The sequence below is a fragment of the Mustela putorius genome, unplaced genomic scaffold (genome assembly GCF_011764305.1).
Source record: "Mustela putorius furo isolate JIRA1106 unplaced genomic scaffold, ASM1176430v1.1 tig00003853_pilon_pilon_pilon, whole genome shotgun sequence".
In the NCBI taxonomy this organism is placed as follows: Eukaryota; Metazoa; Chordata; class Mammalia; order Carnivora; family Mustelidae; genus Mustela; species Mustela putorius.
In genome coordinates, this window is record NW_025422005.1 from 7,369,805 (window position 1) to 7,393,847 (window position 24,043).

Below are 24,043 nucleotides of genomic sequence, written 5' to 3' on the forward strand. Positions count from 1 at the left end.
TGCACTGGGGCGTGGGAATGCGTATTGATGCACACCCAAGTGTGTTTGTGTCAGCCTCTCAGGACCCTTTGTTCCCGGAGAGTGGAGACCATGGCCTAGGTCTGTAGGTCCCTCTGCCACCTGACTGCCGCTCCGGGACTTGGCTCCCGGCTACCCACCTCCACCCAGCAGATGTGCGGTTGAGGCGGGTTGTTCCGAGAGCCTGGACCGAAGAAGGCGACGCGGCCAGGCCGCTGTTCCCACTGGCACATGCTGCGTCCTACAGTTGCGTGTCGCAGTTGCTGGTCCTTCGAGATTAAGAGATGGTGCCCGTGCCCTCCCCTGCCCGGGAAGGACGCGTGCACTTCTCCTGATGCGCCTTTTCCCCCAACCTCAGGCCCCGTCGGGTCCCGATGGAGAGACTACGGTGCCTTGGCTGTCATCACGGCAGGCATCGCGTTCGGCTTTCACCAGCTCTACAAGGTACGTCCGCCTTTCCCTGTGCCCCCCACCCCAGCCTTCAGCCCCACTACCCTCCCTCCCGCCCCCGGCCCGAGGTTGTTCTGTGTCAAGGTGCCCAGCCCTGGAGCGCGATGGCAGGACGGCAGCTGTCCCGGGGCAGAGTACGCATGAGCACGTTTTCTGCGGGAGGCATCTGGTTCAGTCTCCGACCCCTGCCACCACCTGGGCGGGTGCCTTGACGACTTCAGACCCTGCTCATCTGCTACTCTGGGCATCTCTCCTCAGAGTCCCCACTGTGCAGAGTGACCGTGGGGCCCGTCCATCAGCAGGCCGTGTCGGGTACTTAGAACAGTGCCCAGCATACGCTGAGCAGTCGGAACATTTTTTTTTTTTAAAGATTTTATTTATTTATTTGACAGACAGAGATCACAAGTAGGCAGAGAGGCAGGCAGAGAGAAAGGAAGGGAAGCAGGCTCCCCACTGAACAGAGAGCCCAATGTGGGGCTCGATCCCAGGACCCTGGGATCATGACCTGAGCCGAAGGCAGAGACTTTAACGCACTGAGCCACCCAGGTGCCCCATTTGGAACATTTTTAAGAGACAGAATGACAAGGTTGTTGAGAGCAGGGGCACTGGAGCCCAGTGGCTGTGTTGCATCCCGGCTCTGCCACTTAGCAGGAGCTCAGTGGTCCCATATGTAAAATGGGGACAGTTGTATCTACCTCACAAGGCTGTGGTGAAGCTCCTTTGGAACGTCTGCGTGCCCGGCACATGGGAACCACTCTCTGTGCTGCTCTCGGGTCTTAGTTATGGGCTCTGGGTTTGTCTTCTACGTATTGTGTTGGCATCCATGTAAATCTAGGATTTTCCTCCCAAACTACGTAGTCAACCCTCAGAATCCCAGTGTTGGTTGCTTCCAACAGAACCGCAGGCATGAAATGAACACGTACTTCCTTGTTATCAAATACTAACCAGATACGAACTACCAGAGACTAACTTCGACTAGAAGCAGGCAGGTCTTTTCTGGAGGATGCAGAGCCAGGGTAGGCCCCGGAGATAAAAGGCAAAACAGTGGCCAGAGGACTTGCTCTCTGCTGTTCCTGGAGAGAAGGCCTCTTTCCTCCTGATGCCGCCTGCGGCTCCCGCCCTTAGAAGCGGAATGGACGCCCGGCCTCACCGTTGTCACTTTCAGCACGTGAGACGTGTTTCAACTCCGGGATTTTAAATTTTTGACTTCTGCAAAAGCTAGTGACAGGGTTGTTGCAGAGTATACTTTTTTCAGCGGAACGTCTATTCTTGGAATTGGAAATTTCCATGTCAAAAATCCAGAAGCAAAATGTTAGAGGTCCTGGGACTTCTCCACTTGACCCGATGCCCTTCCCTTACCCTGTGTGCTGGAAGCCCTATTTCCAGTCACTGTGTAGTCACTAAGAAGAGTAAAATTCTAAGCCACAATTCTCAAAATAATGTCCCAGCTCTACTCAGCAGTACTTAATGATCACATGGCTGCCCTCGGACAGCCTGTGTTCTGCTGGAAGCAGCATAGTTCCTGTTGCAGCGAAGAAAACATACTCAGTTTTTCCCGTGAAGCTCTGATCTTTATTCTTTGCCTTAAAAAATGCAAGAGACATTGAAAGACCAGTGGCCGTGGTGATGAAAATTTTTTTCGTTTCTTTAAATTAAAAAAGAAAAAGGTAAGAGGCCTCACCTTGTTTTGTGACCGTGTAACCATGTAGGCTAGGGGAGCATGTGCTCTTTCCTTTGGCTTTTTTGATCTCAGAGGTTTTCACGTGTTTCATGTGTGAGAATCCCTGACTTATCCTTGGGAAACTCTCAGCCTGGAAAGTAAGGCTGCATTTGGTGAGTTTCCGCTCAGTTGTGGGTAATAACTCACATAGTGGTTGAAAAGCACTTTGCGAAATAGAAAATGCTTCTGTGTGTTTGCTAAATAATGATCTTCACTCCGGAGTCGCTCCTGAAGGGAGTCTCCCGCAGACACCTCGTGAGAGAGCTCTCCCTTCTCCTTCCCTAGGATGGAACCCTTAATGGAGAAGTCGCTGCCTTTTTCCCCATCTGGGCCCCAAATGGAGTAGGAGCCAAGTGCTTTGGTCCCACCTGCCAGTTACCCCACCTGCCGGCCCCTGCTGCCTCCAGTGCTTGCTCGCCCCTCCCCCGTTAAAGCCAGAGACTCAAATACAGAGCTTCTGGGGTGTGATGCCGGTGTTCTGTCACCCAGCCCTCCCAGCGGCCGCCCTGCTACCGACCTTCCACCCCTTCCCACCTCAAAGCAGGCAGCCAGTTACCCGTGACGCCCCACTTGCCTTCTTCCTGAATGTTCCAAGACCCGTCCTCGCCTGGGCTTCCCAAATTCTGGGCCGCCTTGTTTGGTTGCCCTGTGGCATCTGCTGCCTTCTCCCCAGGGTCAGTTTCTTCAGGTTCTGCCCCTTCCTGTGCCTTCTGGCCTTGTGTCTGGAAGAATTTGACCGTGTCTGACTCTTACCCGAAGGACGCTGGTTCCGAGGGTTCTGAGGACTCAAGGCTTAGTTTAGAAATAACTGAGTTGTGACGTCCTTCACTGGCCTCAGAATACCGTGTATTGTTCCCTCGTAAAAGGACCAAAGGCCCCGAAATCTGCTGTAGATTTTCATCTAGTTTCTTGAATAACTTTTTTGTTTGTTTTATTTTGCTCATTTGTCTCTGAATGGTGGATCATTCACGTGGGTCAAAATGTTTAAAGGATCAGAAAAGTGTGCAGTCGAAAGCGTCCCTCCCGCTGTTGCCCGGAGGCCACCAGGGGTGTCACTGTCTTGTATCACCTTCTACATTTTTATCTTAACAGCTTTCAAAGCAGAATCTTAAATATTTTTTGTTACAGAAATATACGTAGCATCATGGAGGTAATTAAATAAAAGGGCCAAAAATAGACTGACTTGACTTTAACTTGTCCCTACTTCCTGGTCCTGGTCCTTATGCAGAATCTTAATCAGCCTCGTAACTTTCAAGCGTCTCATTTACGGTGTTTGCGTCGGGTTTCCGAAGCCCAGGGGTGGCAGAGAGAAGTGGGTGGGCAGAATTTGCGAGGTGGCTGGAGAATGACCCCCCGCACGCGCCCGCTGCTCATGCCTGCCCTGCTCCTTCTAGAGATACCTGCTCCCTCTCATCATGGGTGGCCGAGAGGACAGGAAGCACCTGGAAAGGATGGAGGCAAGTCTCTCGGAGCTGAGTGGCAGCGTGGCACAGACAGGTAAAGATTAATGACTCCATCAAGTCGCCCCTCCGAGCCTCGGCGAGCAGCCCCTTCTCTGCCCCGCCCCTCCCCCTCCGTCTCCACTTTATGTGGTGACTTCATTTATCTGCTCTGAGAATCTGTTCACATTTGCAAATGAAGCCGCCGTCATTTCGGTTTAATTTGAAATTGCTTGTTTACTGTCGGCGCGGCCTCAATTAATTATGTTTTTACGGAAAGGCTCCCAACCTCAGAATATTAATAAGGGGAATAAAATGACAGCCTTTCTAAGGGCTGTAAAGTTCATTTTTAATTTCTGCTTCTGTGAGGTTTTCAGGGGGGTTTTCGGCGGTTTTTCCCCCTTCCCTCTAAGAATCCAGCTCAGGGTCAAGAAAGGCTGTAATTACTGTGGCTCCGAGGACCCCAGCCACCTCCTCTGTCATCGACTCCACGGGGCTAGCGTTCATTACCCGGTGCCCCAGCGATGGCCCAGATTAGCTGGGACCTGTCGCACCAGAGGTGGCTTTTCCTCTTTATAAACTTGTTTACTAGGTGGAGGCTCTGAAACTAAAAACTCCCGCAAGTTCCGGCGCCCCCGTCCCACGCAGGAGGGGCCTGTCCCCGCCAGAGTGCGTTCGCAGAGCCCTCAGAAACGCTGTGCTGTGTCGGCCCCGGGGGCCCATGGCTCCTACGGGGTGCGCTGACACCGTGATCGGGGCTGGTGGGGGGCACCTGCAGCCTCAGGACTGGAGGTGGAGGGCAGGGCTGTAGCCTTGAACCGCTCCCAGGGTCGCGGACCTGAGATGCGTTTCTGCCAGCACGGAGAGTCCGCAGGTCCCTCCAGGACGCGGTGAGGGGCTGCGGTGAGGGAGCACGGAAGTCGGCAGAGCCGAGCACATCATAAGCACGTGTAATTGGAGGGGAGAGGTTTCGGACGGATATACTGTTGACCACGGACAAGTGCACAATGGGAAGATGGAGTGGGAATGCTAGAGGTTAGCTACGGCGCAGGTAGCTGGCCCAGAGTGCAGATAAATTACATGCACTGCGGGGTGGGGGTGGGGGTGTCTGCGGATCAATGAGATGCGGCAGCTCTAGGTGTGTGGACAGAGAGAGAAGAATCCGTGTGTATCATTTAACAGAGATGCGACTGCTTTCTCCTCCCAGTGACTCAGTTACAGATGACTTTAGCGTCCGTCCAGGAGCTGCTGATTCAGCAGCAGCAGAAGGTCCAGGAGCTCGCCCATGAACTGGCTGCAGCCAAGGTACTGGTCCCTGACCCTCTCCGGATCCAGGTCTGCCCTGCTCGGGGCTCAGACCAGGGCTTTGTGCCCGGTTCACTGCATTCCATGGCGGCCGACTCTTGTCTTCTCTCATGCCCGGTACAGAGCAGGGGCCCACACCGTCCTCTGCAGAGAATGGAGGCAGTCACTCTCTTTGTGTCCCTTCCTAGCAGGAGCGGGGAGAAGCAGCTCTTTGCCTGTGGCCCTCCCGCGGGAGCCCACACCCAAGCTCTGGACATGGTTGGGGTGGACACAGGATGGTTTCCACAAACATGTTAGGTCACAGGAAAGTAGGGGGAGTGTGCCAGGTGTCAGGTGACGTCTGCTACAATGGGCGGATTCTCTGCACCCAGCTCTCTTGAGTCCCATGAAATCAGGTGACCCCCAAAGGCGCACCAGCTGGGGTCGCCCGGGGCAGTTTCCATGCCTCACTGCCCACATCTGAGTAGTCTCGGCAGAATGAGAGCCTAGGATCAGACTGCCTGGGTTGAAATCTGCGTCTGCCATGGGCTAGCTGTGTGAGCACAGGCAAGTTCCTTAACCTTCCTGATTCTTCATTTCCTCACCTGTAAATTGAATCTGTAATGGCACCACCTTCATTGACTGTGCCCACAGCAGGGCCTGGCTCCTGTCGGCAGCCAGCCTGGGTCTGTGGGTGCGTGATGGGTCATTCCCGGGGCACTGTCTTGGACAGATGCAGTCTAAGAGACGCTGGTCCAGGGGCTCCAGGACATCCTCTGTGCTCCCCACTCCTTCCTCTTCCCCATGCTGCTTTCTGGCTGCTTCCACGCACAGCCCATACAGTCAAGGGACCTCCTCTGAGTGGCTCTCCCAGGAGAAGCCCTGCCCAGCGCAGAGCCACATGGGAGCCCGCACTCAAATCTTTTGCATTTGCGAAACCAAGTGAAACAGGAATCTTTCCATTTCTGATGGAATCCGGGGTGCTTCCTATGAAGAGGGTCCCCGAGAATCCCCTTCAAGTGCGTTGCCTGCACTTCCTCCTCAGATGGCTGTGGTTGTCCATGGCCACCTCTAGCCACGGTGCGTGCTCCCCGTGGGCAGGCAGCCCGTAAAGCAGCCGGGAAGGCTGGGGTATGGCCCCCACCCTGCTCTCTATTATCTTTGGGAGCGGTGGCCTGCCAGTGGCCAGAAGCCATTCCGGAAATCGGCAAACTATTTGCAGACCTTAAGCATTAAGATTAAGACCACATGTTGCATTTTAAGGGGGTTGGGGGCAAGATGGTGCTTGGAGGCTGAGAGCCGGCTCTCTGAGTTTCTCGTGCTCGCTTCTCTGACGGCCCCCAGCCCCCTTTCGTCCTCTCTTGTCCTGAAGCGGGGCTCACTGGTGTGGTGTCTGAACCAAACGCGTGAAGACTTCGGTTACCCCGTAAACCAGCGACTCAGAGCTGTGTTTTCTCAGCTGTAATGTAAGTTTTTATATCTGGCTTCCAAACTCCTACTGCAGCACTGTAAAAAATTAAAAAGAAGAGCGTTAAGTAATTAAAAAACCTACATAAAACTGAGGGCTGAGAGTTTTCTACAACTGTTTTTTAAAGAGACTGGCTAAAAAGCCCCAGATGTCAGATTTTATTTCTAAATCCTGGCATCTGGCACCATATGCGTTTGGAAATTTGAGTCCTTTGTAGGCCGGTGAGTGGAAATTGCTCCCTTGTTAATGGGCTGCTATGGCTTTCAAGGTCTCCGAGAAGCCAGAACGGTGGCTCCTGGGTCTGCGCCGTCTGGTGGTCTGGAGTAAGGACCCCGAGGGGATGTGTGTGCGGGGGGTTGCGTGCGCTCCCTCCCAGACCTCCAGCCCTTCTGCAGGGCTTCTCCTGTAGAGGAGTGCTTGCCCAAGCGGGGGTCCCTACCCCAGGTCAGACTCCCCCCCCCCCCCGCCAGGCTGGTGGGAACAGCTGGGGTCCCTCCTTTCTCCCAGTCTGGGCCTCCCTACATTCTCCTGAACTTACAGTTCCGGTTTCTGGGTCAGGCCAGGGTAGAGGCATCAGCGAAGCTGGGTCCTGCACGACTCATTCCCCCCACCTCCAGGCTGGCGGGTGCGGCCCCCACACCTGGGCCCATCACACCCGGAAGTGCCCGTAAACACTTCATGGGCCACGTGGCCACCGGCAACTGCCATCTGGGGGACCACTGTTTGGACTTTCCTCTTCTCCTCGAACCCAACAAGATTTGCCAAAGAAAAATCTTTGTGTGGTTCTCTGAAGTTTATTTGGAAAATGGTCAAGGATGGCGTTTGTCCGAGGGGTTGTGGCGGCTTCTCCCGCGGGCCCTCTTCAGGGAGGGATTTGGCGTTAGGTCCTGGGACAGCTTCTTTCTCTGCTGAGCCTTCAGGATCATCCCAAAGTGGTAGCTGCGGACGGGTGGTGTGGTCCGCGCATTTTGGAGCTCTGCAGATAGCAGGGTACAGCCTGGGGGCCTGACCTTGCTGCGGCAGGAACCACGGGCTGCCCAGCGGCGTGGGAAGCTGCTTCCGAGGCGAAGCCTGCCTTCTGGCCTGCTTGGGGCTGGAGCTGGGGGCCAGCCGGACAGGTGCTCAGTGGTCTCCCCGGCCCTCCAACATGGGCAGCAGCTCAGGGATACTGCGGGTCTTTTTCCAGATCTCCACAGTAAAGCCAGTGTTGCAATGAAGTGAGTCAAATTACTTTTTTGGTTTCCCAGTGCGTATGAAAGTTATGTTTACACTATAGTCTGTTAAGGGTGTAATAGCATTATACCCCCAAAACGTGCATACCTTTTAATTTAAAAATACTTTATTGCTAAAAATTGCTAACTGTCAGCTGAGCTTTCAGGGAGTTATATGCACTGATCATAGAACACTATAGCAAACACAACAATAATGAAAAAGTCTGAAATACTGCGAGAATTGCCGAAACGTGACACAGACACACAAAGTGAGCAGATGGTGTTGGGAAAATGGTGCCGACAGACTTGCTCGACGCAGGGCTGCCCGCAAACCTTCACTTGGTAAAGACGCCCCCAGTACCTGCGGAGCACCGCGGAACGAGGTGGGCTGTCCAGCGTGGGTCGTGGCGGCCGCCGGTCTCGGCCCCGGGGTTCCCTCCTGTGTGTGCTGGGATTGTCTCACGCAATCCCAGGGAGGGCGGCTCCGGGGGAGCAGTCCGTGTGGAGCTCGAATGCACTTAGTTGATTAGTTTAGTTTTAATGGGACATTTCAAACACGGGCGGAAATGGCTGCAGAGCGGACAGCGTGCTGTTGGCCGTGGGGCATGGTCTCGCAGCCCCCAGCTCGCTTGGTGGCACACACCAGACGGGGGATCACTTTCTCCTGCAGACACTTCCGTCTGCTGCTCTTGGGGATAAGGGCCCTTGCGTGGCGGTTGTTTCACACAGTCGGAATACCGTTGTTACAGATCTAAGTACGCGTCACAACTGCCGGCATCGTCAGATGCCCAGACAGAGGGTGCCATCCCTGGAACAGAGAGACCCAGGGGCAGAACCTTCCCGAGGGGTCTCCAGTCTGTGTCCAGGACATAGCAGGCCCTGGGTGTCGCACTCTCGCGCTGGGTCCTCTAGAAGCGGCAGCCCCTCCTGCCACCCTGGCGTCTGAGCCCCGTGGGGCGGGGGGGGAGGTGCCTCTCTGATACTTGTTCTCTCATGTTTTGACTTTCAGGCCACCACATCTACCAACTGGATCCTGGAGTCTCAGAATATCAATGAGCTCAAGTCGGAAATTAACTCGTTGAAAGGGCTGCTTTTAAATCGGTAGGAGGAGAGCGGGGGTGGGCTCGGGCCGGCGCTCCAGGGGCCCGGCCAGCTGTCGTGGGAGGGGCTCGTCTCCCCGAGGGACCCTGTGCAGCCGGCGCCTGATGGAGCTGGGCGACTCAGGCATTGAGTTTGGGAATCTTCGGAGCTTCTGCCTTCCCTCCCTGGGAGGCCCCCTCCCTCCCCACTCCACGGGGGACAGTGTGCAGTGTCCCCGAGTTCTTGAGCACAACAGTTCCTCGGCCCTGTCAAGACCCGCTCAGGGATACTTGGAACCAAAATGCAGGACCTGGGACGAAGGAGAGCATCCCCATCCTGAAGCAGGGCCTCCAGGCAGAGACACCACCTCCTCCTCTGTCCTGAGCCCCAGCATGGGCTGCTTGGGGACTGTTTGGCCCCAGAGAAATTTTTCGCCAAAGGGCCAGGGAGTCCTTGGTTGGAAGGATTCTAGATTCGAGGCAGGGACAGAATCAGTGCAAGCCACCCCCTCCCCAGCTCCTTTGGTCTCCTTCTGCTGTCCCTCTGCGGTGCTGGCACCTTCCATGAACCCCCACAGGGGAGGCCGTGTGACCAGTGCTGCCCTGAGTGGAGGGTGACCCACTTATCCTGGTTTTAAAACCACAAGCCCTGTGTCCCAGGAGCCACTCCGTCCTGGGATGGGTACTGGGACGGTGGGTCACCTCACCTGAGGGGCAGTGAGGGGCTTCAGGTGGCCTTGCCTGCATTCTCAGTTCTCCGGGGCTTCGTGGGGACTCCGTGAGGGGGTCCAAAGGCACCAGGTGGCCCTTCACTTGGGGTCAAAGGTGGGGGCTGCAGGGTCTTGTGGCCCCAACTGGGGGATCCGGTTGTCCAAGGCACCTACTTCTAGGCCCTCTCGAAGGGAAGGAATGCGGCCCTAAGAGAGGTGTGTCAGGAGGAGAAGTCCTTTGTTTCTGAACCTCAGAGATACGAGCCTTGGAGGTCAGAGGGGCAGAGTGTGGGCCTTTGGGGAATGTCAGAGCCAGAGAAAGCTCGAAACACTCATCTTGTTAGCATCTAGGCAGCGGTCGCTCTGTGCTCTCCGTGCTGTGGGATCCGAGGAGAAGAGCTGTTCTGGGACCAGCACTGGTGGACAGAGTGCCCGGGAGAGAGCAGGCTTTTGTCTTCTTGGCTCAGGCACAGATGGGCCCGTATGCCCTAGACCATTGCCAAGTTGACCTGACCTTCCGATCCCTCGTGGAATCGGCTTTGGGTCGGCTGGCTGCGGGCGCAGGGCGCAGGGCGGGGAAGCGGGAGCAGAGAAGCTACTTCCCTGTCCAATGTGGAGCTCAGGGGTTTTCTGGCAAAGTGCACCACTGTTACCCTTCTGGTTGGGAGGTTTCTGACCCCACGGCCGGCGGCCAGGTCTTCCCACTTCGAGCCAGGCCATGGACAAGGTAGATGGGAGTCGAGGCCTTGTGGCTTGGGTTCCCGACTCAGACTCAGTGCCCTGCTGGCTCCCCGTCCTCACCGCCTCTGCTCCAGGGCCGAAGGCCCAGGGGGGAGCGGGCTTCGGTGGGGGCAGCCCCTGGGGCCAGGAGGCTAGTCCCTGCCAGGGAAGGTGGGCCCAGTCCCAGCAGGGAGGGCCCGAGAGGGACCGAGAGCGGGGCCGCAGCGGCACAGGCCTCCACTGGCTTCCACTGCGGCTGCTCCCGCCTCCGGCCGGCCAAGAGGCCTTCTTTTGGGGAAGCCAGCAGGGAGGGAGGTGAGGGGCTGAGTCCATCCTGTGCCCTGCTCAGCGGCCCTGGGGGAGCGCTGTGCCAGGGGGTGGGGCCTGGGGCTCTGCTCAGGGCCCCAGAGTCCCAGACCAACCCTGCTTCTCGTCCCCTCTGTCAGGAGGCAGTTCCCGCCGTCGCCCTCAGCTCCGAAGATCCCGTCTTGGCAGATCCCGGTCAAGACCCCGTCACCCTCCAGCCCCGCGGCCGCCAACCACCACAGCAGCAGTGACATCTCGCCCGTCAGCAACGAGTCCACGTCGTCCTCGCCCGTGAAGGAGGGCCACAGCCCCGAGGGCTCCACGGCCACCTACCACCTGCTGGGCGCCCAGGAGGAGGGCCAGGGCGTGGTGGACGTCAAGGGCCAGGTGCGGATGGAGGTGCAGGGCGAGGAGGAGGAGAGGGAGGACGAGGAGGACGAGGAGGACGAGGACGCGAGCCGCGTGGACGAGGAGCACTGCCTCGGGGTGCAGAGGGAGGACCGCCGGGGCGGGGACGGGCAGATCAACGAGCAGGTGGAGAAGCTGCGCCGGCCGGAGGGCGCCAGCAACGAGAACGAGCGGGACTAGGCCCCGGGCTGGTCCCCCGCAGAGGGACGCCGGGGCCTGGCTCCTTCTCTGGCTCCGGGAGGGCGGCCTCGACCCGTGTCCGGGCACAGCCGTTGCAGCCTCCGTGGGGCCCGAGCCCTGTGCGTGGGGTCGCATGTCCGTGCGGCCAGCTGCCCCTCACCCGAATGCCAGCCCCAGCCCGCCACTTCCTCGGCTCGGCCCCAGCCCCGTGGGCCTGTGACCTCGGCTCATGCCCGGCGGGGGCCACCGAGTGCTCTGGGCTCCGCCCCCCTGCGCCCCGGCTCCCGGACGGAGGTCTCGGCCAGGGCGGATCTGCGGGCCTCTCAGCTGACCGAACCCGTGCATGACCAGAGGTAGCTGAGTTACGGGGCTCCGGGTCCCCGTGGGGGCAGGGCTGCCCTGGGGTGTCTGCTGTCCTGCCGCCCTCTTGTCCTGCCGTGGCTCCTTGATCTGCCTCACGAGGGGCAGGGGACCGTCCTGTCACGTCTCCGGAAGCCACAGCCCCGTGCTCTTCTCTCTCGGCCGGGCCCCCCGCCCCGGGGTCCCCCACAGCCAGGTCTCGTTCAGGTGATGCTGCCCCACGCACTGCCCCGGCCCCCCCGTGTCCCGTCATCCTTCCAGACGAATGAAATCATTCTGCACTTCCGCCGTCCTCGCTTGCTGCGTCGTGGCCCAGCTGACCCCGTGGCGGGACGTGCTTTGCTCTTCCACGTAGGAGCCGGGCGCCAGGGCCTCCCTGTCTGCCCTTCCCACCCAGAAACACATGTTCATTTGTGTGATCAGGTAGAGGTTTCAGAATACAAGATGCTACTGTATATAATTGTAATAAATACGAGTTGTCACTATTTAATTCCTGGCTCCCTGTCTGTCCTGGTACCCTGTGCCCGGTGGCCGGGCTCCCCTGGGGCTGTGCCAGGTGTGCCCTGGGGTTGGGGGGGTGCGGCTGGGGGGCCAGGCCTGGGCAGCCCTGCCCTCGGGGCCAACGGGTGGCGGTCCCCTTCCCGAGGCGGGTTTTGTGAGCTGCGCGCTGCCTGCTGGAGTGTGGCCCTCGGGGCCGAAGGGCGACATCCTGATGCAGGAGGAGAAGGGACCTCACGTTACTGTATATAGACCTGGTGTGGAGTGTGAGGAGCTCCCCTTCCTTAAATGGACGCGTGTGCTCCCAGGAGAGCGCGTGTCTCGCTCTGTCTTCCTCCCCCCGGCTCCTGCTCTCCCTCCCGGAATCCGTCAACCCTCACACAGCGCTCAGCTGCGCCCGGAAAAACAGCGCGACCCGCCTTCCGAGGAGCCCCCGCCCCCCCGCCCGACGGAGGGGATGGCCACCTCCAGGTGCCTGTGTAGATACAGAGTGAGGACAGACACAGCGCAGGACGCGCGTGGCCGTGAGGGCGGAGCCCCGCCCCGCGCTCTGTCCCCGCCGTGGGCGCGCCCCGCGGGCCTGCTGACCGCCCGCTTGTGCCGCTGCCCGCTGCCCGGACTCGCGCCCGCCGGTGGCTTCAGGCAAGGAGGGGCCGCGGATCGACGGGTGACAGACTCGGCGCTGGGGCTGTTCTGGCTCAGAAAACATTTCTTCTCCTGCCTACGCACCTTTTGGGGGCTCAGAGCCCAGTGCCCTCCCCGCCGCTGCAGACTCATTCCTGGCTCCGTGGCCCGGGGCACCATGCAGGGTCCCGAGACGGTGATTCAGCTCTTCCAGCCCCTCCTGACCGTCCTGCCCTCTGGCTGGCTCTCAGGTGTCACCTTTGATGCCATAATCTCCCGCAACATCCCTGCGGTCCCTTGTCCCCACCACGTGCTCCCTAGGGCCCAGCAGACCCCGCAGTGAGAGGCCCCCTGCCGCCTCGGCTGCCGCCTTGGCTGCCCCCGAAGCAGCCGGGCTTCTCAAGTCTGCGGGGGCCACAGCATCCTCTCTGGGGCGGGGACTCCCCCGTGTTGGGGAGCCGGGTGGGGGGACCCGAGACAAAGGAGCAGAGGGTGGAAGCCTGGGCCCAGCCCTCAGCCTCTGCGGGATGTGGCCGGAGACTGAGCTGCCTGCTGTCGGACCCCTGGGCCGCTGCCTCTCCTCAGGGAATGGAAACCCCAGGTCCTCGGTGGGGTGGGTGCTTTAGGGGTTCCCCCATTCAGCGCTTCAGCCTGGTGACCACTTGTCACCGTCTCTAACTTGCTCTTGAGCTTCCCAGAGGTCCCCCCTGCAGTGGCCCCAGATGGGGAGAGCAGAGGGCAGGGAGCCTGGGGAGGGGCTGGCCGGAGCTGTCGGGGTGGGTGTGCCGGGCAGCGGCCCCCGAGACGGGGCGACCCGAGGCCTCCTCGTCCCCAGCCGGGGGCAGCAGGGTTCATTTGGGGGTGGGCAGGGCCCTGGGGCTCACGTGTGGGGGGTGGGGAAGGAAAACTGGACCTGGAGGCCTTTTGCCCTGCGGGTCCTGAGCTCCAGTGTCAGCTTTTGAGGACAGAGAGTCTGGCGAGATTTCAGGGAGGGAAAAAACCCCTCCCCAAAACGGCGTGAGTGCTGCCTAATAAAGGCAGCCGCTGGACGGAGGGAAAACAGCCCTTTGAAAAAAAAGCCTTTCATTAGAAAAATAATGCATTTCATCCAAATAAGGTAAAAATATTTGGAATGGGGCAGAAGTGAGCAGCAGGCAGCGCCCATCAGGCCTTTCTGGAAGGGGGAAGATTATTAAACTCAATGACAATGTAGTTTTGTAAAGTGTCTTTTAGGAAGGAACCAGCCTCAGCTCTGGGAGGCTGCGGGGCTGCTGTCCCGGCCCCCGAGGCCTCCGCCACCGACCCCCCGTGACTCCCAGGCTCTGGCCCCGCCGTGGCCGAAGCCCACCCAGGCCAGCCCGGCCTCGTGCCGGCCCTGCTCCGGGAGGCTGCTCCCCCACCTGCCCACCCGGCCTTCTGCGTTCCGGGGCCCGGGCCCCTGGGGCTGGGAAGGAGAGCTTTCTGGGGGCGGGAAGGGGCTGGTTTGGAGTGTTGGGTGTTTGTCCTACGGTGGAAGCACAGCGCAGAGGTTTAAGCAGTCCCGTCGGTACAGAAAGGAGTAGAGAGCACGGGTCTCCCCTCCTCTCCGGCTTGGTGTGCGGCTGTGCCTGCGGGCCTCCCCCCTGTATTTTAGTAAAGACCCGAGTGGTCCTGTGACTTGCTTGTCATGTGTCTTTGGGGGCTCACACCAAGCGGGAGTGGAGGGCTTCTCTAGAAGCTTCCTCTTCCGCCCTTGCCCTTTGCCCAGCCAGGAGCGCTGAGGTTGATTCTTGGGTTCTGGGTTCTTGGGTCTGGTCCCAGAACCGCCCTCTCCTCTGGTGACTGCCCCAGCCCTGCCCCTGCCCTCCTCCTGCCTCAGCCCTGCCCCAGCTCTACCCCTGCCCCAGAGCCCAAGGAGGAGGAAGGGCAGGCAGGAGACGTTTTCTGACAACCTGACCTCAGGAGTTTACTTAATCCTTAGTGTCTCTTCCTCTGTTTGTTTAAGACAGTTTCTGCCAAGGCACCCAGGGAAGAGGGTCGAGGGCTCCAGGCAGCAGAAACGAAGGTGCTGGTGAGACCCTGCAGGTGCGGCTGCGGCCTGGGGTGCTCACCTGGGGGGGGGACCCCAGTCCTGCAACTTGGCCTTGCACAGCTGTCTCCCATCCTGGGCTCAGCCGCCCCTGCTGGGGAGGGGGCGGGGAGGCGGCCACCGGGGAGACACCCTCTGGGTGTGGTGCTGGGATGCGACGGACTCCCCCATCCGTGGGACCGCCTGAGCTGGGGGGTGCTCTCTGCAGCCCCCCGGGCCCCCAGCCCCCGGCTCCCTGACCGCCCTCCAGCATCGTGCGTGCCTTTCACCTGGATTATGAACAAATCTTAGTAGTTCCTGAGCACTTTAAAGTTCAGGCTTTTCTAGAAGAAGAGAGAAGATTTTACTCTTTCGTAAGGGGAATGCCTGAAGCCCTTCCTTGCTCCCTGGCAAGTCCTGGAAGGACCTTCTTCGTGTGGCAGCCACAGTTTTAAATCCCCCGCAAACTCACAGTGTCTGGCCTCTGCCTCCCCCAGCCAGCGGCCCCGGGAGAGTGGTTTCCAGCATTTAGCAGTTCCGGGGATGCCCGAGAGGGGCTCTGGCCGGGGCTGAGCGGGTTCTTGGGTGGGGAGAAAGCTTTGGACTTCCCGAGGCCACGAGGCCACGTGTCTCCCCCGAGTGGCAGGGGTGCGGGGCTCACAGCAGCAGCAGCTGGGGCGCGCTGCCCCAGGCGCCGTCTGCCTCCCGTGCTGGCTGCGGGCCTCCTGGGAGCCGCTTCCTGTCTGGCCGACGGAGAAGGTGGGGCAGCTCCTCCCAGTGAGGGTGGCACGGGCCTGGCCCCACAAGGTCCCCAGGGCTCCAGCCCGTCTGAAGGGCCCTGCTGTCCACCCTGCTTCCAGGAAGCCTGACCTGGGCCGCGGGGCGGCCACACTTCTTCGGCCACACGTTGTGCCCTGGTCCTGGGCCAAGAGTGCCCGAGGGGCCAGGACCACCTCACGGGGGCCGGCGAGCAGGCCACCTTTGCCCGGGTCGACTGGGCATGCTGGCGACGGGGCCCAGGGAGGGGGACCGGCCCGTCGCTGGGTCCCGGTGGGGATGGGGCGAGGAGACCCGTGAATGCCGGGCCCGACTCCCGTGGACGGATGACTCAGCTGCGGGTGGCACCCAAGCCGGGCCAGGTCTGTGGGAGGTGGGCAGGCCGCTGAGCTCAGCGTGAGCCTGTGTGGCTGGTTCTGGCTCCTTCCGAGAGGTTACAAAACTCTTCAGTTTGCCCCAGTTTGGGTGTAGGAGCATCACAGCACCGCAGCTCATGAAATCCAAGAATGAAGACGTGTTTTACTGCGCTTCCTACTGGGTCCGACTGCTGCGGGCGGGGGGGGGGGGGGGGGGGGGGGCGGGGCGCTGCTGCATGTGCAAGCCCCTCCCTCCTGGGGGTGGAGGAACATGGTCTCGGTGGGCACCGGCTCCAGGTGGGAGACGTGGCCACTTCTCTCTGCCCTCATCTGGGGGCCGTGCCTGGGACTCGGGGCAGGGAGCTGGCCTGGTGCAGCCTCCTGAGGGTTCCCAGGTCCTTGTCCCCTGTAGGGTGTATGGAGGGGCACCTCGAGACCCAGCGCCCACCTCCTTGGGCCGGGTACAACGCCCTCCTGATCTAGCCCCCTGGGCCTCGTGCCTGCCTTGTCCTGAGTCAAGCTTAGAAGCCGGACCTGCCGGCACCTCGGCCGGGCCGCCCTCTTGTCCACTGTGTGTGGGTCTGCCGAGATCTGTCTGGGCCGGGAAGGCCTGGGGGGAACTGGGGAGGGAGCGTTTGTGTTTGTGGTGGGGGGGAGTGGGGGGGCATCTGCTCTGAGTCGCTCCTTCCTTCCCTGGGCCCCAGGAGTCCCTGAGAAGCAGCTGATGCGGGAGCCCCCGCGAGCTGGCCCTCCAAGGCCTCCCTGGGCCCTGCCCCCCAGCCCCCTGCTGCGGCACCCAGGGGCAGCCCTGCGGCCTCGCCACCCACTCACCAGCTGAGGTCCGGGCTTGGCTCCGTGCCACCCCTCGGGCCCCATGGGAGGGCCGCTCGGCCCACCAGGGCCTGTGAAGCTCCAATAATGGTTTTAATTTGTTGAACTTGTGTTTTATCCCATAAATTAGTCACTGTTTTATTTAACAGAATCGAGATATCCACAAACAATAGGCGAGTTCCAACTTGAACATTTTAATAAGACAGAAAAAAGTATATATTTTCGCGTCTGTTACAAACATATTTATGTAAATAGCCTGTGGGCTGCGATCCAGGAAAAAGAAGAAAAGGAAGGGCCTTCTGTGCTGGGGCTGGGCTGGAAAGGAGCCTTTTGCGGTGGGAAGGGCACCGAGCGGGGGGGCTGGGCGGGGCGGCCCCGGGGAACTCGGGGGGGGGGGGGGGGAGGCAGCCCCTGCGCAGGTCCTCCTGCAGCCACCGTACCCCGCACCCCCAGCCCTGGCAGGCCGCTGCCCAACCAGGAGAGTGGGGCCCCTGGTTCCCTCCTCGGGAAGGTGGGTGTGCTCAGTGCAGGGCTGTGACACGCAGGGAGGTGGTCCGCCAAGTGGAAGGACTTGGGGGATCCCACACATGCCCCCCCCCACCCCCCGTGGGGCTTTCAAAGCGATGCTTTGGCCACCCGGAAGGAGGTCAGCTCAGGGCAAGGCTGGCAAGATGGCGCCGGTGATGAGGGCTCATGGGAACTGGGTCACCATTTAAAAGTGTCCGGGATACCAGGCCCTCACTCTGGGCCAGCCTGGTCCTCATCCTGCCGCCACCCACGCTTGCGAGGGAGCCCCCCTGCCCGGGGGCCGCCAGGGACAGCAGCTCAGGCCCGGGGCTGGTGGCTGCGGACCTAGGAATCAGCCCCCTCTGGCTCTGCCCCCGTGTGCTCCAGGCAGGAGCTGAGCCAGCATCCGGATCGGATCCGGGTACGCGCCGTTCCCAGCCCAGGCAGGTCCCTGCAGGAAGGAGGAAGGAGCCGAAGGAGGCGGCAGAGGGATGACCCTGCCAAGCGCCTGCCCAGTAGCCCTGGCCAGAGAAGTTGGGGCCGGCCAGGGTCTCGGGGGCCCGCGGAGCCCATGGAGCCTTTGCCTGAGGCCAGAGGCTTCTGTGCCAGTCGGCTGTGCCCTCCAGCAGCCCCTGAGCCTCACGCGGGGGCTTCGGGCAGCGCTGGGGAAGGCGGCCGCCCTTTGAGTGCACAGGGCCTGAGCGCCCCACCGCCTGTGCCCAGCAACGGGTAGGAAATTGGGCCCATCCCAGGGCGAAACTGGTCTGCCCCTTTCCTGCCAGGGTTGAGGGGTGACTGACGCCCTCCATGCTCCCCTGGCCTGTGGAGTCCGGCTGTGGCTGGACCACGCTGCACAGCTGGGTCCCTGCCGGCCACTTGGGGCTGATTTTTAAAAATAAAAGCTCACTTGATAGATTTTTTTCCAGTTTTTATTGAGTGAAAATGTCAAACCTTGCATCAGTCATGCAAAAAAAAAAAAAAATCAAATAAATAAAACACATATATTAAATTTCTAATAGCACTAAATTCAAGTGGAAAAATATTCAGTTAACCAGGTGCCGAGGAGACCAGATTCAAGTAATCAGAGCACACGCTGTTGAGTTCGGTTTTCACGTTCTGCATTTTTTCGTCTCAAAACCTCTCTATATATCTCTATATATCTATATATGTATATACATATAGATATATACACACATATGTGCATACATATTATTTTGTATTTATATATATACACATACATAGTTATAAAACATTAAAAAGAGCATTGGTGGATCAAGCATTGTTTTCCCCACAGAAAGAAAAGAAAACAAGAATTACACATTAAAATTCAAAATGAGCTAGCAATGGCTTATAGTCCTAGTGTGCAACATGGAGGTTACAAAAGGCTAGACTTCGCACTGTCGGCATCTTCGATTTTTTTTTCTTTTTAATTCTGCTACATTGAAAAATGTTTTTGTGTTTTGTATTTTTTTTTTGTTGTCGTTTTTTCTTTTTTTGTTTGTTTTCCTTTATAAAACTCCCTCCACACACCCAGCGGTTCGACGCTGGGGCACAGAGTCTGGGCAGGTGCCTGGCAGCAGCGCGCGGCGCCCGCAGAATTCAGGAGGCTCCGGTAGGGGCTGTTTTAGACAACGACTCGCTGCCCGTTGAATCAGGTACGCTCCGTGTGGCCGCTCCTCCCTCCCTCTCCAGTGCAGATGATCCTGGCTCTCTGGCTGTGGGCAGCCAAGAGGACACGCACACACACATAAACACGCACACATACGTACACACACGCACACACATACAGACCAAAAAAAAAAGAACAAAAACAAAACACCAGCTCCCCCTGCCATCTGGGGCTCCCCTTGGAGATCTGCCGGGAGGCTCTAGGCGACAGGCCTCCTCCAGGCTGGGCACGGCTCTCTCCCTGTGGCCGAGTCTCAGGGTCCCACCTGAGCCACGCTGGTAGCCAGGACTGGAGACACGGGAAGCTCGGGCCCTCTGCCCTCGTCCCTGTCCCTGTCCCAGCCACGGGCCGCCCGGTGCCCTCCCCCCCGCCCTGCCAAGCTGGGCTCAGTGACCTCATCCACTCTGGGAAGGGGGAATGTTTTGCAAAGGGAAGCAAATCTGGGTGGGCTGCGCCAGTAAAGAAGCATCCAAACAAACAAGAAATAAAAACAAACTGGGAAAAAAAAAAAAGCCCTATAAAGCCACACGCATAACCAATAGAGAAAAACTCAATTGTTAAGTTAACTACAAACTTGTATCAACAGTAATAGTCCTTTTTCCTTGTTTCTACAAAATTCAAGTTAAAAGTTGGAATCACGCAGCTCCCGTCAGTGCTAGTGTAAGGACAGACAGCCTCAGACTGGTAAGGCCTCGAAAATCAATGCGAAACGAAATCCCACGTGAGCGATTGCACTCGGTCTCCAACCTCAGGGCTGGTCCGAGGCGGGCCTGTGCTCTCCGGGCCCGCCTGCCTTTTTTTTTTTTTCTTTTTTTTTTCTTTTTTTTTGTTCTATGTAGAATAATAACCTTTACAGGAAAAATACTGTACAACTTTCTCGCATTTTTCCCCCCATTTTGAATATTAAAGCCCCAAACAGTGGTATCCTTCCTGTTCCCACCACGTGGGTGGCTCAGACCCCTGCGGGGGCCCAGCACCCCAGCAGCAGCTGCTCGTTGGTTTGGAAGCGCACCCAGCTTCGGCCTCCCCCCAGGGGGCGAGGCTGGGGCCTGGGAGTCACCGAAGGGCAGGCCGAGGGCCCCAGCCCTCGGGAGCAGACGCCAGGGCCTCCCAGCTCGCCTAATTCTTCCGTGAGGTTCCCTCCGCGGTCCCTGCAGTGTCGCCTCTGCCCCGCGCCCCCCCCCCCACGCCCCAGGGCCCGGAGGGAGCGTCTTAGCTGCATGAATGGAAGGCCCTGCCAGATGCTGCTGGGGCCCGCCTCTGGGGGTGAGGGGTGGGGGTCGCGGGGACCCCCAGCGCCCTTCCCAGTCCTGAGCAATGAGGAATCCCACCGGCCTGGTCGTGGAGCCCGGGGTCCGGCCGCGGGGAGGGGCGCGCGGGGGCGGCTGCCCGGTGTCGGCGCCCGCCTGGCCCTGGGGGGTGGGGGCCCCTGCTCCTCGGTCCCACCCCGGACAAGAGCACCTTCTGTTTCCCTGAAGAAGAAGATCCCCGAAGTGCAGCCAGAGGAGGGTCGCTCGCAGCCTGTCCTTCCAGCCGCGGGCCGCGCGCCGCGGGCGGGGCGGGGGCGGCCCCGGAGCACCAGAGGGAGGCCCCCGCCTCTGTCCTGAGACGGACTCGGGGTCCGGAAGCACCGGCGGGGCCGCCCCGAGCCCGGCAGCGGGGGCGACCGTCTCGCTCTGGACCGAGGGCAGCGCTGCCCAGAAACAGCATCTCTTACGAAGGGAATCGCAGTGGCCACCAGGGCAGAGGGCGCGGGCGAGGCGACCCCGGCCCCGGGCCCCCCCACCCCCGACGGCCGGCTAGGGCGAGGCTGCGGCGGGCGCGGGGGCCGCCAGCTCCGGCCTCCGCGCCCCGGGCCCCGCCGCCGCCGCCTCGGCCAGCGACTCCTCTGAGTCGGTGCGCAGGTCCTCGTCGTCGTCGTCCTCCTCGTCGTCCTCGTCGTCGTCGTCCTCGTCGTCGTCGTCGTCGTCCTCGTCGTCGTCCGCCTCCTCCTCGGGCAGCTCCAGCTCCTCCTCCTCGTCCTCCTGCGACGACTCCTCGGCCGCGTGGCCAGGGGCGGGCGCAGCGGGGCCATCGCGGGGCGCGGGGCCATCGCGGGGCCCGGGGCCGTCGGGGGGGCCGGGGTCGCCGGGATCGCCCGCGTCGCCCAGCCCCAGCGCCCCCGGCCCGCCGGCAGAGGCAGCGGCGGCGGCAGCGGCGGCGGCGGCGGGCGGCAGGAAGAGCAGGGCGCCCCCGGCCTCGGCGCCCAGCGACAGCGCCCCGTCCAGGCCGACGGCGGGGCCCGGGGACGCGGCGGGCGGCTCCCCGCGCTCCTGCTTCTCGTGCTTGCGCTTGTGCGAGTCCATCTGCGACATGCCCACCACCGTGTGGCGGCAGCCCGGGTAGGTGCAGTGGAAGTGCGAGCACTTGAGCTTGTACTTGCAGTCGGGCACCGCGCAGTCGGCGCTCGAGCTGAACTGGCAGAAGCCCGCCGCGCTGATCACGTCCTGCTTGCCGTGGTGCTTGCGGTGCGCCGTGACCTTGGTGCTGTCGGTGCAGCGGAAGCGGCAGCGCAGGCAGTGGAAGTGCGTGCTGCTGCCGGAGAAGGGGCAGTCGGCGAAGTGGCAGCTGAGGGAGGCCTTGAAGCGCTTGAAGTCGTCCAGCACGAGGTTGTCCACGCGGTCGTGGTGCTGCGCGTGCTTGTACATGTGCGTGCGCCCGCAGAACTTGTAGCCGCAGTTCTCCCGCGTGCAGTGGTAGTGGGTGACCTTGAGCGAGAATTGGCATGCGGCATCCTTGCAGTCCTCGTAGAGGTCGAAGCGCCGGAAGCCCTCCAGCATCATGCCCTCGTCCAGCATCTTCCGCGAGGAGGCCGTCTTGCGCCTCTTGCCGAAGGGCGACATGTCCTCAATGATCCAGAAGCGCTTCTTGGCCCCGGAGGCTGTGGGCATGGAGATGGTGTTCCCTGGGGGAGGGGCGGGGGAGGTCAGTGCCCCTGCGGCACCATTCTCAGCATGGCACCCATGCGGGCTCCCAGGGCCTGGCACCATGGCCAGGGGGTGCCCCTGGGGGGGGGGGTCACCGCCTTGGCTCCTGCGGCCCCAAGGGGGCTCTGGGGGCCTCTGCCCTCCCCCTCCCCAGAAGAGCCTGGGAGCCCCAGGCTTCCCCTGGCGTCATCCCGTGTCTGCAGGATAACGGCACAGGCATCCGCCTGGGGTGGCAGAGCAAGTAGCTGGGGCGGGGGGGGGGGGGGGATGTGGTGGCTGCTTCCTGGCCAGTTTGGGTGGGAAGTGAGGACACGTCCTGGTGCTAATTGAAGCTGAAGGGGGAATCTAGGTCGGCAGAGTATAATTACCCAGGTTGGACGAGGGCCAGGATGCCATCATGCACCCGCCTCTAATGAGGGACAAGCCAGCTCCTTCTCCGGCTGGCTAACCAGTTCCCCTGGCTGCCCACCTGTCTGCCCAGGGGACCAGCCTATTTGCAAAAGGGAGGCCAGGCACCCTGGGGCTGTTTGGGACTGTAACTCCCTGCCCCGAGGGACACCTTCCCCTTTGTACCAAAAGGTTCTTTAAGGTCTTGTTGGGGTCTTCTGGCCCCAGTTAGCCGGGAGAGGGCAGCTCTGCTGAGGGCCTGGGGCCAGAGCAGGGGTTCAGCCAACAGATGGGTGCCCATCTGTGCCCTCCCTCCTGAACCCGACTTCTTCCCTAGACTTAGGGTGCCCTATAGCCAGGGCTGCCTGACTGGCGGTGTGGCTCTTCTTCCGCTACCCCCTTTCTGGGATGCACCGTGGCCCCTGTGGCTGCAGGGTGAGGGGTGCGGCACAGGATATCTGGGAAGGGGCAGCCATCCTAGGGCTCCCTGCCCCCCAGCCTAGAAACCAGAGGGAAAGCTCCAGGGCCCAGCCCTAGCCAGGGTCAAGGGCGGGCATCCCTCCAGCCTTCTCCCATGTAGCTGCCCCACTCAGCCCACCGGGAACCTGCCTAGAAGGCCCAGCCTGCACGGCCCCACTGGGCTGCACCGTCCACTCAGGTATAGACCAAGTCACCCACCCTTAGCGGGTGAAACCAAGGTCTGCCATGGGTTGGGGGTGCCCAGCAGAGGACAAGGGACGGCCTGGGGCTAGGAGATCAGGTGTGTGAGCAGCAGCAGCTCTGGTTATGCTAGGGACAGCTTTCCATGGGCTGAATTCCATGGGTGGGGGGCCCTCTACCTTGCTCTCTGCCACAGCCCCGGGGCTGGCACAGTACTGGCCTGGCACTCGGGCAGAATGGGAGGCACAAATGAGTGAGGGCAGGTGCAGAGCCGAGGTGATGAGTACAGCGGAGGGGAGGGAAGGTAGGTCTCATCCCGGCACAGCATCGGATGTGTGGAGGTGGGGGGTGGGGAGAGGAGGTCCCTCTGCCCGCGAGCACGCCTGGGGCTGGGCCCTGAAGACCCCCTGCCTCTCCCTGCTTGGACCCAGGGATGGGGTTCAGGCCGCCAGGACCTTGCCTGGACCTAGTGCGGGCAGGTGTCGAGAGGAGCTGTCCATGGGGCAGGACTAGGCTCTCCGGTTTGGGGTTGGGGGTACTGGCACAAGGTGGCCTGGTCCTCGGCCCAGCAAAGCCACAGAAAAGGTCAGGTCCCAGATCTTGGCCTTGAGGGTCAGCCGGGGTGACAAACACCGGTGAGGAGGTGTGTGCGAATTACCTGCGGCGTCCTGAACTAGGGGTACGTCACTTTTTACTGGAGTTGGAGTGGCAGTGGCGGGCGGGAAGCGGGGGGGGCTGCCGACAGGGTGGCCCAGACCCCGCGTGGTTCCGAGAGTGGCACTGAGCAGAGAGTATGAGAGACAGGGCGGAGAAAAGAGGCATGGGAGGGAGGGGAGGGGTGCCCGGAGCACGGCGGCCGAGAAGGATGGGGCCAGTGGGGGCTGCGGAGCCCCGCGGGCAGCCTCGTCGCCAGCGGCAGCAGGAGGAGGAAGAGGAGGAGGAAGAGGAGCCGGGCAGCCTGGAGAGGGTGGAGAAAAGCAGAAAAAAAAAAAAAAAAAAAAAAAAAAAAAAAAAAGAAAACCAAAACAAAGAAAAAACAAACAAAAAAGAACCCAAATGAGAAACCCAATGGCAGAAGCAAGTATGATATGAAAACATGTAGACAGAGGAGGAGCAGAGAGGCAACACGAGAGAGCAGGGAAGGAGGTGGCGGGGCAGGGAGAGAACGGGAGGGGAGGCTGTGCAGGGTGAGGTCAAGGTGGCCTTGGGTGGGCCTGTGGCCCAGCCCAGCCTGGGGCGGAGTCCGGTCTGGGCCAGCGGCTGGGGTGGTGGGCCAGGTGCCTGGGCCCCCGGCTCTGGCATGTCCTGGCCAACCTGCCCTCCGGGCGGAGGGCTGTGCTACTCTGTTCGCGCTCAGAGAGGACAACC

The 24,043-nt window shown here is 60.6% G+C and overlaps 2 protein-coding genes across 7 annotated transcripts in view; one reads left to right on the top strand and one right to left on the bottom strand.

Moving 5' to 3' along the window:
- The window catches only part of PEX14 (peroxisomal biogenesis factor 14), a 139,504-nt gene extending 127,661 nt beyond the window's left edge, over positions 1–11,843 (top strand). For all 3 annotated transcript variants that reach the window (XM_004741514.3, XM_013049145.2, XM_013049141.2), the window contains 5 exons: positions 377–462; positions 3,583–3,685; positions 4,835–4,932; positions 8,600–8,691; positions 10,546–11,843. In XM_004741514.3, the coding sequence (XP_004741571.1) occupies positions 377–462; positions 3,583–3,685; positions 4,835–4,932; positions 8,600–8,691; positions 10,546–10,993 (827 nt within the window). In that variant the 3' untranslated portion in view covers positions 10,994–11,843. The remainder of the gene's footprint in view (positions 1–376; positions 463–3,582; positions 3,686–4,834; positions 4,933–8,599; positions 8,692–10,545) is intronic.
- A 7,424-nt stretch (positions 11,844–19,267) lies between these two features.
- Positions 19,268–24,043, bottom strand: part of CASZ1 (castor zinc finger 1) — a 145,201-nt gene continuing 140,425 nt past the window's right edge. For 2 of the 4 annotated variants that reach the window (XM_045063736.1, XM_045063734.1), the window contains one exon: positions 19,268–21,606. In XM_045063736.1, coding sequence (XP_044919671.1) covers positions 20,462–21,606 — 1,145 coding nt within the window. In that variant the 3' untranslated portion in view covers positions 19,268–20,461. Of the gene's footprint in view, positions 21,607–21,899; positions 23,634–24,043 lie in introns of those variants that run through there. The other 2 variants (XM_045063735.1, XM_045063737.1) reach the window with 2 other exon arrangements.